This window comes from Larimichthys crocea, chromosome XVII (assembly GCF_000972845.2).
Source record: "Larimichthys crocea isolate SSNF chromosome XVII, L_crocea_2.0, whole genome shotgun sequence".
In the NCBI taxonomy this organism is placed as follows: Eukaryota; Metazoa; Chordata; class Actinopteri; family Sciaenidae; genus Larimichthys; species Larimichthys crocea.
Genome location: NC_040027.1, coordinates 25,688,129 through 25,703,853, shown reverse-complemented (window position 1 = coordinate 25,703,853; position 15,725 = coordinate 25,688,129). Strand labels below are relative to the sequence as shown.

Here is a 15,725-nt window from a genome sequence, read left to right as displayed (position 1 = left end):
GCCAGTCAGCACTTATAACCACGTGTCTTATATTTTTATTTGCAATATAATTTTAGAACATCTTTTTGAAGTGAAACTCCAGTTGGGTCTTAAATAGTGTCACTGCAATAGAACCCTTTTCTAAAGGTTCCTGAGCCTCGTTTGGTTCTCCAAAGACTCATTTTATGAAAGTTCTCCACAGCCCATAGAACACTGAAACATGCCGTGCTCTTGCTCATTTCAAAATGAATTAGGTTCTATAAAACAAAAACAAAAAAGTCTTTCTCATGCACTACAACAGCTCTGCAGCAACAAAGACACACAACTGAAGTTTCACTTCAATTTAACCAAAGAACCACGTCAGAATCTGACCTCCAAGCAGGATTCCCTTCATCACTTTATTATTTTTCACGTTGTAAACAATGACAAATCCCCAAAACTAAATAATTAAGTCTCTTCTAATGTTTACATACCACCATTACCTTTTTATAATCCGTGAACTGAGTCTATTCAGTTTTCCTGTTGTATTTTTCTGTCAACATCCGGTCCCATCCAGGCCAGGCCCTCAACAAGACCCTAACATCAAACAAACAAACGCACACACGCACAAGCCCCCGCTATAAAAGACCGAGACAGCCATCAGGCTGGTGGAGTCATGACGGAGAGCGTCGGGGCTCTGGAGCGCCTGAGGTGAGTACACGCGTAAAGACGCACAGGAGGAGCTGGGAAGAGAAGTTACACCAGAGGCTGCGACAGGAGAAAGAGGGTCCCCTTCTCTCTGTTTAGGTCTGATTGGCAGTTGTAATGAATGAACTGTATGTCTGACTGAGAACTGAGGCGCAGTTTGGTTAGTCCTGGGCTCTGGCGCTTGAGATTAGAGCTGCGGATGACGCTCCGAGTGTCATGTCATCAAACAGTGGCGTCCTTCGAGACAGGCAGGATAATCCAACGCTTTAAACTGAGCAGTGATCAGAGGAATATGGAGTATCCAGTAAAATTGTCTCTGTAGTTTCTGTTGTTGCTGACTTTACCTGCAAACAGAGATAAATGTGATGAGAGGGAGAAAACAGGACTCATGGTTTGAGCTGCGCTATACTTCTGATATTTATGATCCACAGAAGTGTGTTCTTGGCTCTGGTCTGTTCAGGTGTCTCTGCGGGGGATATTTGCAATGCTGAGATGTAAGCACAAGCTGCCATGAAGAATCATTACTCGAGTTTCTCTGGGATTTTAAATGCTGCGTTTAGAAATGGAGGCTTGCAGTAATACCATAACTATACACCTACAGAGGAGCGGCTGTGGTGGATTATGTAATAATATTTAATATATCATATTTGTCAAGCCACTTTTCACTGATACTGTGACAAGTACAGATACACTGTAAAAAATAAATCTGTAGATTTTATGTTGAAAAACACAACTGACTTTCCTTTTTACAGTGTAGTATTTAAATCACCACTATTGTGTGTTTTTGGTTGATATAGAGCAGATGGACTGATTTAAAAATATACTTACATTTTTATATTATATATTTATATTTACAAAACATACAGTACAGTAGAGTACAGTAGTTTGAACATTGTGCCCCTCGAGGGGCCCACAAAGATACTGTATGGAATTCATGGACCGTGATGGTTTGGCATTGTTTCCAGTTCAATCAAAGGACAAAGGAAGTCTTTTGTGGTAAAGATTGTTGGTTAATGAAAGCACATAAATGAAAATTTAGGCTCAAATGAAGCAGTCAGGGTAATGACTTGATATGCTTATTTAATCATGTGCAGGGCTGGATTAACCCTGTGAGGCACCTTGTGGCTCATGTAGCGTGAGCAAAGACAAATGTAATTAATCTATACATATATTTTGTTGATGTCACAGCTTTTTCACTCTGCTGACCAGAGGTCAGACAAATCTTATTCTAGAAGCCTCCAGGTTCACCACTCAGCCAATTTAATATACAGATATACTACACTAATATATACATCTGTTTATTACTGTTTATAATGTGTAAAGCACGAGGTAAACCAGGCCGACATCTACTGTGAACAATAATAAGTCTGATTCAATGGGTGTTTACATGAAAACTGCTTGACATGAGCACGGCCACTGGCTTAATGTCCTTTGTACAAGCTGAAGTTGTTTACATGTTGAGCTGTGAGAGAAAAGACAGTGATGTCAGTGACGTGTAGTCCTTTACAGTCTGCTGCAGGTTGTTTGTCGTTCTGTAGCTGCAGGTCATAGACCAGTCAGAGCTGGCTGTACCATCGCAACATACAGTAGTCCCCCCAACACAATGTTACTGCGATGACAACTCAGAAGAATCCATCTGCAGAATCTGCATATTGATTAGGAGTACAGTGCTGTAGGAGGAGGAGGTCATGGAGGCTGTAACGCGGCACAGCTGTTTGTTTCCTGCTTCCTGACGGTCAACGGCCAGCATTGTTTTGTTTCTTTTAAATCTTGACCACCATCGTCTCTAACATAACCTCATGGTTATTATTGTAACCATGGCGATGAAGATGCCCTAACCTGCCATAGTCATTTTAATCCAAGCTCTGATCCTTCCCTAAACCCAACCAGAGCTTTGCCACTTCATCAAAATGATGTCATCCTGCTGAACGGGGGAACGTCAGATTAGAAAGGTTACAAACAAGAACATATTTGGTTTACATTATGTGTTGAGATTCTGGTTATTTCTCCATTTCTGATCCATTCATTTCATTTCTTATTGATTTTTGGTCTTCCTGTCTTCCCTTCCAGAAGCTATTGCTTCCCCTGTACACCACAGTGTCAGTCCGGGCTCCCATCCTGCTGCACTCGGGATAAAGTCATGACTGCTTTCAAGGGTATCTGGACTCAGGAGTTCTGGCGCTGCGTGGGCGCCGAGTTCTTCGCCATGCTGCTCTTCGTCATGCTCGGCCTTGGCTCAACCATCAACTGGGGGGCTGTTGAGAAGAACCCACACCCCCCTGACCTGGTGCTCATCTCGCTCTGCTTCGGCCTGAGCATCGCAACCATGGTGCAGTGCTTCGGCCACATCAGTGGTGCTCACATCAACCCAGCGGTCACAGTAGCCATGGTGGTGACCAGGAAGCTAAGTCTCGCTAAAGCCGTCTTCTACCTGGTGGCCCAGTGTGTCGGAGCCATAGTGGGGGCCGCCATTCTGCTCGGGGTCACCCCAGCCTCTGTTAGGGGCGGTATGGGGGTCACCACGGTTTGTCTATACTTTTTAAATAACTGTTAACTGTTTATTTCAATGTAATGTTGTCATCTAATTTCAGTGTTTCATGTTTGATATCCAGATAGAGACACATCCTAACACGATGTCTAATAATATCTGGTGATATATTTCTACACTGCTGTTATGTTTCCAGGTGAACACAAGCATCTCTGTGGGAAGCGGGCTGGTTGTAGAACTCCTCATCACCTTTCAGCTGGTCTTCACGGTGTTCGCTACCTGTGACCACAAACGTAGTGACCTGAAGGGTTCATCTGCTCTGGCTATCGGCCTGTCAGTGTGTGTTGGTCACCTGTTTGCTGTAAGTACACATGTCCAGCTGTTAAAACCTTGCACTAAAACACCAGAAAGATAAGATACCTGAAGGAAAACAGCCCTCTAAGTACTATTCACTTAGAATCAAGTGACAGTTCTAGAGTGGACAGATTTAGACTGTCCAGTTGTTGGTAGTGCTAAGAGGAGAATATTCTCTGAAGAGCTGGAGGTCTTTAAAGAGAGGGACGCCCCTGACCTGGTAGGAACTGGCATGATGTTCCACCAACAGGGAACAACAGACAAGTTTAGCTTGACCTGAGTGTTGGGGTGTTGTTCATTGGAGGAGCGCAACAGTCAGGAGGTAACATGCCTGTATGAGGGCATTTCAGTAGATGACTGGTTGGATGAACTCTATGAAGCATGTGGGAAAGCATGACAAATTATGTCATTTTGCTGATTCATGCATTAAATCAGAGAAATACTTATTTGTACCATTTGGAAAGCACTTACAAATTCTATTCTATCTACTATTTATTGATTGCATCACATCATAAGGTCAGTATATTATACTGTATAAACATACACAGTATACTGTATGTATATATATATATATATATACCATATATATGTGTGTATGTGTTTATTGGCTTGATTGTTCCCTCAGATTCCTTACACTGGAGCCAGTATGAACCCCGCCCGATCCTTTGGTCCAGCAGTGGTCTATATACCATATATATGTGTGTATGTGTTTATTGGCTTGATTGTTCCCTCAGATTCCTTACACTGGAGCCAGTATGAACCCCGCCCGATCCTTTGGTCCAGCAGTGGTCACATGGTCCTGGGAAAACCACTGGGTAATTTACACTAATGATAGTTTATTATCAACAAGAGACTATTAATATATGTATATACTGTATTTATATTATATACTGCAAATACAGTATATAATATATAATTCATATAGACTTCCTATACATTCTACACTGCAGGAAATATCACATGATGCAGTTATTACAGCTGATTCTCCACAAGGGGGAGTTGATTATTAGACTTGAGTCTCATTCCTCTGCCTCCTCAGTTTAAACAGCCCTCGGTTGTTGTTTTTCACCCCAAAGTAAAGCAGAGAATCAAAGTCTTGTTTGAGTCAGGTTCAACAACCACACAGGCAGAGAGTCTCTGAGCTGACTCGCCTCTCTTCAGCGCTGCTTTGCTGACATCTCATTAGCATCGTGCAACTTTGTGCGTCCTCCCAGCTTTGATGTCATTTCTTGCTTCGGTTTTGATCTCGGAGATTGTAGTTGAAATGATCAACTACAAGTTGACACATGGAGCTGTCGATTTTTTCATGGGCTTCAGCCTGCTGAAACCATCATGATGCCATACCTGCTTCTGCATGACATGGTTGAACTGGATGTCTCTGCAGGTGGTAGTTTTGGTTAGTGGTCTCTAGAGACAGAAAGGTACTGTGTGTAAAACATAGGCAGATCTCTGTCTGTATTGTACATTATATTTTTTTAGCCACTTTACATTTACAATATTATACTTACATTAATTTGGTGTAAGCAAGCGTTAAAATATAATAATATATTATAATAAGGGCACGATGAAGACCTGAACACAAGCCCACAGGCTCACAGCCTCAAGGCAACCAAAGAGCTCATAGAACAATGAGAAGAAAACACTGATTTTGTCAAGAACCCTATTAAGTATGTAGGAATGTAAAAAAAAAAAAAAAAAAAAAGGAAATAAAATACATAATACAGGTAGAATTGTATAAAAAGTTAAAATTCACAGGAAATAATTAGCCCAAAATTCATCCAAATCTCTCGTGTGACACAATCGTCCTGCAATTATTGCGTTCACTGTTTGGGTTCATTAAACTTTTCATTAAACTTCCTCAGTTTAACAACTGAGGAAGTTTAGACAAGTTTACTCAATATTATTACTCAATAGTAATCTAATTACAGCCTCACCAGCTGCATGCTGGCACACAAGTGCACAGACAGTCACGATGCATTAATGATGAAATTGTTTGATTGTGCATGACTGACTCACTGCTACACAACAACATTTATATCTACAGTCCTTTTCCACAGTAGCCCAGAACAAACAAACTAAGTACTGACTCTTTAATCAAGTTTAAGGGGTGTTTTTTTTTTTTTTTAGCAATTTTAACTATATTTTTGTTTGTGCTGTGTGTTTCCTCTGTGTGTGTGTTAGGTGTACTGGGTGGGTCCATCTCTTGGTGGGGTCCTTGCTGCACCCCTTTATGAATATCTATTCTGTCCGGACCCGGAGGAGAAGAGACATTACACAGAGGCTTTCATCAAAACGCCCTTTGCTGCGACCATCAACCGACACGACTCCGTCACAGCCCAGGAGCCTCTCTTCACCGTCATGGACGTGGAGAGAGCTGAGATGAAGGAGAGGGAGGTATCGGGGGATGTCTTGTCTTCTGTATAACTAGAAAGGCGATCAAGTGAAAGGCTGCAGGTCTTTTGTCAGTAAAATGGAAGAAAAAGAAAAGTGGCATTGCTAAAAGAGTGTTTGTGCACATGCAAAATGTATTTTTGGAAAACGGAAATATATACAAATTGTTGCTTCACCTACAGTATATTTATTATTGACTGTGGGATCTTTCCTGCAGTGAAAACTGCATCTTAAATTTAATGTGTGAGAAGAGCAGGTGTAAAATGTGCAGCAGTGTTTGAAGAGACGCACACAGAGGAAAACAGATTACAGAAAGAGAGAAACAGTAATGAGATCCCCGTCCTCAGTCACAAAATAAAAAGACTTTAGAGACAGCAGTAAAGAATATATGGACTAATTAAAAGACACATTATAAGGGTACTTTAGAGCTCGGCAACAAGAGGAGCAGCCTGTTTCTTTTACTACATGAGTTTCTTTCAGTGACTTCCTGCTTGAATATGGATTTTTCCTGACTTTTAAAGACTCACGGCAGGCACAGTTTAGTGTTTTAGGCAGCCAGCGATCCTCGTTAAGTACAACATCACATTTTCATAACTCCAAGAGGCCTCGAGAACATTGATCCTTTTACTGCACTGACAATATTTTCTGACATGTAGTCACTACTGCAGCCCAGACAGTGAATGTCTTCTCTTCAACATGAATCAAAAAAGGTATGTGAAGTGGAGGAGGAGGACAGGATCTCTAACACTGATCTGGTTTTGGCCAACAAAAAAAAAGACAGAGGGCGTCGTCTCTCATTTTCATCTTCAATTCTACACTAACTGATTCTTACAGCAGCAGCATTTACTTTTAAAGACTTAAATCCTATCCTCAATGGATTTGGAGTGGGTGGACGGGGTCCGTTGGCTCAGCAACATGTTGCTGCACTCCGTTCACCCTGGACTAGACCCAGCGACAGCAGACAGCAGAAGCTGCAGAGCTGCTAAAGATTCTGTGAAATAGACTTTGCAGTCAGCTGAAGGATTTCAACTTCATCGATCCGTTTCCTATTTCTTCTTTACAAATTCTCTTCTCTGTGCGCGAGCACGAGGCGATAACGTCATGTAGAGGAGTTTATTTCACGCGATGATGAATGAGGCTTCACATTTATCTCAGTTGTATGACTGATGTGTGTAAACAAACAGCTTCTAATCTGTATTTTTATGATCTTTACAGCTGAAATCAAGATTGAGATTGTTACATTATCTTGTACTAACCCTAACCCTGAGCAGTCTAAAGCCTGAGTTGTATCTAGTCATTGTTTTACTGAGTCAGTTTTAATTGAATATAAGTATGTAGAGATGATGATATGGGCTGTTTTCCCTAATGTGTTGAGTCTACTGTTGTTTGATGGATTTCTGAGTAAACCGACTGATTTTGATGAACTGTCTTTTGCTGGTCACAGTTCTTATAAATCTTTGTATACACTAAAACTACACCATTGTTTAGTAGACTTTGAGTTTTCTTTGACATTTAATAAAGATGATGTAAAAATGACAGGATATAATAAAACAGAATGAGTTGGCATTTTGTTATAAACATCAAACACATATTATACTAAATGTTTTCTGGAGGAAGACGCCTCAGACCACACCTGTGAGCATCCAGGAATACAACTACCTGAGTGTTCAACGAAACAGCAAACTGAACTGGTCTGACAACACAGGCGTCCTGTACCAGAAGGGTCAAAGTCATCTCCACTTACTGAGGAGACTGAGGTCCTTTGGAGTGTGCAGGACTCTCTCTTCTATTCAGTCGTCTGCTGGGGAGGGGGGAAGCACGGAGAGGGACACAAAATGACTCAACAAAGAGGTCCAGCTCTGTCCTGGGCTGCCCCTAGACTTTAAAGAGGAAGTGATGGAGAGGAGGATGTTAGCAAAGCTGACATCCATCATGAACAACTCCTCTCACCTCCTGCAAGAGACTATGGAGGCCTTAAACAGCTACAGACTGCTACTCCCACCATGTACGGAGATCTACCACAGGTCCTTTATTCCAACAGCTGTCAGACTCTTTAACACCAGCATGACTTCATGACTTTTTCTATATATTTCTTCCGTGAGTAATTTCTTATGAAGCTTGTGCACAGTGCTTGAGAGAACAGACTCTTCTGACTCTGAAGTTTATCACATGATCGATGAAATTCAGCCACATTGAAAGCAGATCTCAGGTCAGTGCGAATACATTTTGAAGTACAAAACACTTAAACCACCAAAGAAATGCACATGAATATCAAAATTACTGACATGGAAAACAACTTGCTTTCACATTTGGAGGCAGATCTCAGACCTGTGTGGTCGACTGACAGCTCCGCCACTCTGCTGATAAATTTCACCTTCCTTTACTTTTGTAGCCATTAATTATGACTTGTCATAGCAGGGAAAACACTGCTCTGTTTAATGGATGACATTAACATTGGCTGATGTCTGTGTGGGTACTGGATGTCAGATGCATGGAACAGAGCCACTGTTAAAGGGCTGTAACAAATACCTGCTGGCAAAATGTCGCTCAATTTTGAGATAAAGTTTGCCTTTTTCTTTGTCAGATAACATGATGTGTTGTGCAACAGGATCCTATCCATTTTAAATGTCACAGGTAATCAGACGGTCAGAGCACAACGCCGGCCGCCACAGACGCTCTAAATACAGAAAACTGCAAAGTTGTGTTACTGAATGAAAACCTTCAAGGATTATCAGGTTTTATATTGCTGGTCAAACATCTGATCCATCAGGTGTTTCCCAGCACGCACTGAGGTTTTGTTCAGCAGTGGAGAGCAACTGCAGCTGACTTGATCCGGTGAGGCCAATGCCAGCATGGCAAAATATCGAGATATATAGATATTTTATTGAATTCAGCTGAACGTTGACTGAAATGAATGAATGAGGCTGTCATCACAATGAGACACTGAGCTGTGTGTGCTTCCATCAACCAGCAGATGTCACTAACAGCCTGATGGAATCTCTGGAGCCGAGGAAAATCCAGTGTGTGTATGTGTGTTTGTGATTGCAGCACGACTCCCCACTCAAGGGCCATTTATTAAAATTCACATCCTAATCGCTCTATTTAAATTAATTGGAGATAATGAATAAAACATTAAAACTGCAGCACATTCAGCGTTGAGTCACTTTGGCACATGAAGTAATCGACAGTGTCGTCCATCACTGCCTGTCGCAGTCACACAACAAAGCACAGAACATGATATTAAAAAACATCTCTGCTTTCACATTGCTCGGCCTCTGTGTATAAAAGGCATTTGTTTATCACGTTACAACCTCGTCTCCCAGAAATTATTTTTATATGTAACTCATTTGCAAGAGCAAATAGGGAAATGAAGGGAATGTTCTCTGTTAACATAATGAGGAAATGTTGCTAAGTAACATATCTACAGCTCCACATTCAACACTATTGCCCGCAGCAGACTGATTACCAAACTGTTTTAGACCTGAGTCTCACAAACTCTCTGTGCATATGAATCAAGGACTTTCTATCCTAAACCTCTAACCACTGACAGACAGTCAGACTTGGTGTCCTGACCCTCTGCCCCAGTGCTACAGGACCTAAAAGACCAGGCTGCAAGACAGTTTTTAGTTTCTAGTCTGACTCACCAGATGTAGACTATTGATACAAGCCTGCCACATGTGTGCTGTCTGCATAAAGAGTAACTAATCAGATTACAAAACATAATATAAAGATAACCATAATCAACACAGATTACATGTGAAAAACGTACATTTAGATTAATGTCAAGGACTAGCTGATTACATTTTTCTTTAAAATATGTGTATAATTTATGATAAGCATAAAAACCATACTATATTTTTAGTAATCCAGTGAATGTACCAGCTAGGAACCTACATGCTGAAAAGCTAACCGAACTAACCCTAACTTCGTTGCAAACTGTGCTAATGTAACCAGGCTAGCAGCGTTTAGTTCGTCTGTTGCAGGCATTGGAAATTTTAATGTCAGGCTTCGCCTCAAATGAGTCCCTCAACACTGTTTTATGAGGACTCTGTCACTGTAACAAGGACTCAGCATTGCCACAGATGATTGTAACTGGTTTAAAGCTTCTGGAAAACACTACTCCCATGTTAATTTGAGAAGAGAAATTTCCAAAAGCAGCAGGGAGCACCTGTTCTTTCTCTAACTCCCAAAGCCAAAGTTTTATACAATTTTAGCCTGAAAATCGGCAAGGAAATTGTCCATGATGCTTTTGGTTTGCGGCACACCTTTTTTGGCATTTTTGGCTACCTTCAAGGGGCTTCATTTAGAGATTTTCTGAGTGTCTCAGGGGAGAGACATAGAGTGTGTGCATGCACCTGTGCCTAATTACTCTGGCCTGCCGCTGACCCTGGTTGCTTGGCAACCTCAAACCTGCCTTTGACTAACTTTATTGAAGTCTCTGTATGATATCAATGACTATCAAGACTACATTTTTAATGTCGGCCATTTTATCCTTCTCTCTCGCAGACAGCACAGACACATAGATAGAGAGACAGACAGACACACACACACACACACACACACACACACACACACACACACACACACACAGCACACACAGACAGACAGGGCAGACACACAGAGACAGACAAGACAAACACACATGCACACGCACACCAAGACAAAAATCTTTCAAAATAAGAGTCCCTTCAAAATAAAAAACTTAAACTCTCTCATTAACAGACACAAGACCACACAAGCACGAACAAACAAAATACGAGTCCCTTCAAAATAAGAGCCCATTAAAAAGGCAATGATGACACAGCTTGTTATATTAATACTGAATTTGCTGAGCAGTGTCAATAATAATGTATGGGGCCGACGGGGCCAGAGTCAGGCACACTCAAAATTTCTTTTTTGAAAAATCTCTAGTTTGAAATATTGTTATTGATGTTTCTGTGTCTTTATTGATATTAGGTTTGAATTGGGAGTGGTTATTCTCACACATTTATTACACAACTAAGCACTCAATCCGTCTCAAAGCCAGTCGGAGCCTTTCACACCAAATTAATTGTTGCCTAGAAACAAAGACCGCTAACCCTAACCCCTGACTAACCTGACCCCCCTGTAGAATTATCCTAACCCTTTGTCAATGTAATGTGTCCATTGCACTAATAAACTCTTAACCATATTGCATTTTGTATTTTCCTTTGAGAAAGTGACGTCAGTTTGCAGTTTTTCTTGTCCTGCAGCTGTGACCTGTTACAGCGGTCAGCTGTGAATGACTGTTGTTTTTTCATTTTTTCAGGTGTCTTTGTCTCTAGTCATGAGAACTTCCTGTGGGGAGTTTTTGTTGATAACCTTCATGGCTAAAACGAAGGGCAGATATCCTCATTATATATTTATATAACTGAACTTCTCCTTGATCGGGCCAGGTGTAGGTCATAAATAAAATCTATGTTACATTTGTTTCACTCTTGGTCAGAGTCTGAATCGCTTTGTGTGTAAGCAGCTTCTGACCTTGAAAGGTTTGTGACTTCTCTGAGTAGTATTAATTCTAATGATGTTTTATGATCGCATGCTCATATTTTCTTCTTAACCTTATTTTATTCTACCTCTGTTTAATAATTCCAAGACAATATTGAAGTAACTTTTCTTATTTGTTCATCTCTCACTGGAGATTTCCCCCACATGAAACATTTTCTATATATATTTATGTATATAAATGTCATTTCTCAGAGACAGGGTTACAGAATGCTGAATGTGGTTGAGAAGAACAAAGTTCAGTGACTTGCAGAACTTTGTACTGACTTTTCTTCTTTTCTTCTGCAAAATGCAACACATTCCCCTTGTACCTTGTTCAAATGATCGACCAATCAAGAGGAATCTGAATAAATGAGTGGGCAAAAACAATGAAAGCACCTGCTTCTTTACAGGCCAATGGATGGCTTGAGGAAAATGATGTGAATCGCTGATGTGCTGCAGCCAGAATTCAACCCTACTGAACAGACAGCGCTCTTCATCACCATCATCCAAACACTTAGAGCATCTATGACAAGGAGCACTGAAGCACCGACTGAAGCTGTTTGCTTTAATTTGTCACTCATCTGTATCAGTCACAACAGCGTGTCACGTGATGTCCACTGGCTTTTGCACTCAACCCATGATTAACCGATCTGAAATGACTCTGTGTATGATGAGAATTTGAGTTCCAATGAAAATGTAACAAATCTCAGAAGGCTGTATAGTTAAACGATCTTCATGTGTCTTAAAAATATACTGAGAAGCCTGAAAAACCTTGTTGTTCCTTCAGCACACACATAAATGTTAGAACTGTGCAGCTCATTATGCAATTAAAATGTCTAATTATAGTTGACGTTTTTGGATTCATACTCTTTCTTTGTAATTTACTGCTGTAGATGGTTATGACTGAACTCATTTTAGACTGATAGACTGTTGGCCAACATAATCTACAGCAATGCACCATGGTCTGTAATATTATCATATGTTCCAAGCGCTCTGCTTTCAGTGATTGGAGTGATTTCTCCTTTTTTTTATAAATACACATGCGTGGTTGTCTTGGGCTGTGGTCAGTGGCTTTTCAGTTCAGTTGCAGACTGTGTACAGTAAGGTTTGTCCTCACAATAACTACTCACACACATGCACAGTTCCACCCAGACTCGCTGTGTGTGTGTGTGTGTGTGTGTGTGTGTGTGTGTGTGTGTGTGTGTGTGTGTGTGTGTGTGTGTGTGTATGCGTGCGTTTTGTGTTTGGCTAAGCACAGATTCTGATATGTGGCTTCAGGCCACCCAGTGGTTTGTCAGGTTATTAATAATGTATGATAGATCCATTTAAGACAAAGTGACGGCTCCTTCTCTGCTCAGATACAGTGGATGCTTAGAGATTCATATTTCTGGAGCTACAGATCAAACTCCAGCCTGGACCTCAGTGCAGAGACGGATGCAGTTTAACGTTTTGGTTTGCATTTGAGTGAAACTTAATACCAGCCTAATAGTGGCACAATAAAAACAGGCAACAGAGCTGTTACACCATCTTTGAGGAAGTTGATATGGAGCAAAGTGGTGAACTGACTGATGCCATCCTCATTTTTCAGTACATCTTATTTACATAGTACGTTCATGTCATTCATGTGATACTTCTTCAATACTCTGGACATACTTTATTATAATCTTATTCAATCACTCCACTTCTTACTTTTTTACTTTATTTTACTTTATTTCTGTATCTATCATTTTATCTTAAAGGTACAGTGCATAGGATTTGGTGGCGTCTAGTGATGAAATTGCAGATCGAAACCAACTGAATACCACTCGCCTCACGCACCCATCCTAACCTTGTAGGGGAAACTACAGTGGCGGCCAAACTCACGAGAGACAGGAAAGGTCCTATTTAGAGTTCTGGGTTTGGAGAAACAAGGCGGACTCCACAGAAGAGGACCTGCTTACTCAAGAACTCACAAGCTAATAAAAACATAATTATTCTTATTTTTAGGTTAACATACACAAATGAAAACATAGTTTAGAAAACATGGTGATTGTAGTCTGTCAGTAGATCCTCTTAAACAACTATTTTTTTAAATCCTAACTGTAACTTGTGTTCTTACTAGCTGTTTTTCTGTTTTTTCTTGTCCAACACATTTCATGAAAATGAAAAGTGGAATGAACATTCAAATAGCATGGCCAAAAATAATCAGGAGGAAAACAAGTGAAAAGTGACTCCCTTTAATTCCCTCACTTTGTTTTGGTTAGCACTGATGCCTTACAGCAAGAAGCCGACCCAAGGGTGTACCCTACCTATCGCCCAGTGTGAGCTGGGATTGGCTTCAGCCAAGTTAATTAAGTCATATAACCAATAATATTATATTCATATTCATAATAATTACAATGTAGATTTTTATTACTTTTGTTTAAGTTAATTAAATCAACTTGGAAAACTTGGAAAAAGAGGCAGCATAGACTTTTAAAGGACTACGTTATCCTGGTTTCCCCTTCCCATGTAAAATGTAAAATATAAATGTTGCTCCAAAAATGAAAGTCTGAAAGTGTAAAAATCATTTCAACTGTTTGTTTTTCCTTTATTTCTGGACTCACCGACATATGCAGACAGTTTGGATTGTTACTGTAGTAATGATGTTGGCTCTGTGAGTCCCTGGAAGACATGACAGTGTGACAGTGAGTCAGCATGCAGAATACTGGGACCCTGGAACTGAAATTACTCATTGTATGATTTTATTTATTATTCTATTTTCAATTCTCACCCCAATGTCAGCTGGGATTGGCCCCAACCCATCACCAACCTGCAAAGGATATGTGGCTATAGATAATGAAATGGATGGGTATTATTATTCACACTCTTTTCCTTCCTGTCACATGTTTTCTATGAAAAGGGCAAACCATTGAACATGTTAACACGGCTTATTGGATCTGGTGGTAATGTGTACCCCATGTACAAAGACTAAGTTCTTGCTATCTGTCTTTACCTGTCCTGCCAAAAATCTATTGGATATTTAGTCGAAAACTAACAACCAAACATCAGCAAACAACACAAGACATAGCAGCCAGCTAATAATTACTTACTAGTCCAACAGCAAGAAGCCCAGCTCAGCGTCTGCTCAGCCTTTTATTTCACAAAGCTCTCGCCAACGACTAAAAGTCAGTCCCAGATTAACTCTTGTCCAACAGCTTCTTGCTCACTCACTCCTCAGTCCAGCTCCGGTTCTGGCACAACACTGGCTCCACTCCCCATCAGCGCCCCGGGCCTAAAAACCAAAACTGGTGGTCCAAAACGCCTGTGGTACAAACACCAACACTCCCCTGGTGCTCTGAGCTCACAGTCTGGGCAGCCTGGCTAACAAACTGAGCTAACAGCAGCTGACAGCAGCTACAGTTGATGGCAGTTTACTTTACTGTCCATCAGGAAAAATCTGTAAGTCACAGAGAGTTGAAGCAGAGCAGTCGTAGGACATCAGACGGAAAACCAGGAAATATTTTCTGGTTTGTGATGTGTGAACAGGGGTATGGTGTGGGAATAACAGGAGCATCATTTCTCCTGATTCCAAGTCAGTGTAGCATCAAAATTAAAGATCACACAGTGTTGCCTCAAGGTTTATGACAGATTGGAGTCTTGGCCAAAATCTTGGCAGTCACTTGCTAGAACTCTGACCGGTGGAGGGAAAACTGTCTGAAAAAGCTCTGAGAGTCTGTTTGTAGAATTCAAACTTATTTTGCAGGGAATGACTGGTTTGTGTTGCCTGATAATTGTCGGTGTGTAAAGCATCTTAGAGTTTGGCTGCTAACTGCCAAAGCTGTTTAAACTCTAGTTTTAACCTGATCTAACCTCCACCCTACACTCCTCATCAGATGCACACAAACACCAACACTCCTGTATGTCTCATAAATGAATTATCCTCAGATATGCATGTACTTAAATGTACACACACACATACACATAAATACTGGTGAAAATGCAAGCTCTGGGTGAACTTGCTGAAAAAACGTGTGCGTACACATGCTCCCGTCGCCTCCGAGGTTGGTGCAGATCCTCGTCTGTTCCAGCTATTACACCTTGGTGTTAATTTCTTCAGGTTTTTTGACAAGCCTCCGAGCTAAAGCTTGTTCTTTGTGTAAGTGCTTTTTCTGAACTTCTCCCTATCTCTGCAGATTAGTCAGGGAGCAAATTACCTGCCTGCACAAAAAAAAAGCGCAGTCCTACACATTTTGCTGTGCTTGGTGTACAGATCTCCTTTTGAAGACAGGCTATGTTATTTCCCCTAGCCCTGCAGCGGTCCTGGCATGCAAATCATCATAAAATTAAATTTAAAAAACTG

The 15,725-nt window shown here is 40.9% G+C and overlaps 1 protein-coding gene across 1 annotated transcript; it reads left to right on the top strand.

Moving 5' to 3' along the window:
- Positions 1–450: 450 nt before the first annotated feature.
- On the top strand, positions 451–7,435 carry LOC104922760 (aquaporin-4). Its single transcript, XM_010735684.3, has 5 exons — positions 451–669; positions 2,737–3,190; positions 3,351–3,515; positions 4,243–4,323; positions 5,690–7,435. The coding sequence occupies exons 1-5, from the start codon at positions 635–637 to the stop codon at positions 5,930–5,932; spliced, it is 978 nt and encodes a 325-aa protein (XP_010733986.2). The 5' UTR covers positions 451–634; the 3' UTR covers positions 5,933–7,435.
- The last annotated feature ends 8,290 nt before the right edge of the window (positions 7,436–15,725 follow it).

Bases quoted from the DNA above. Each gene is read 5' to 3' on its own strand.
- LOC104922760 (XM_010735684.3), top strand. From the start codon at position 635: ATGACGGAGAGCGTCGGGGCTCTGGAGCGCCTGAG. The intron at 3,516-4,242 runs GTAAGTACACAT...TTGTTCCCTCAG, and splicing joins GTGTTGGTCACCTGTTTGCT to ATTCCTTACACTGGAGCCAG. The intron at 4,324-5,689 runs GTAATTTACACT...TGTGTGTGTTAG, and splicing joins GGTCCTGGGAAAACCACTGG to GTGTACTGGGTGGGTCCATC.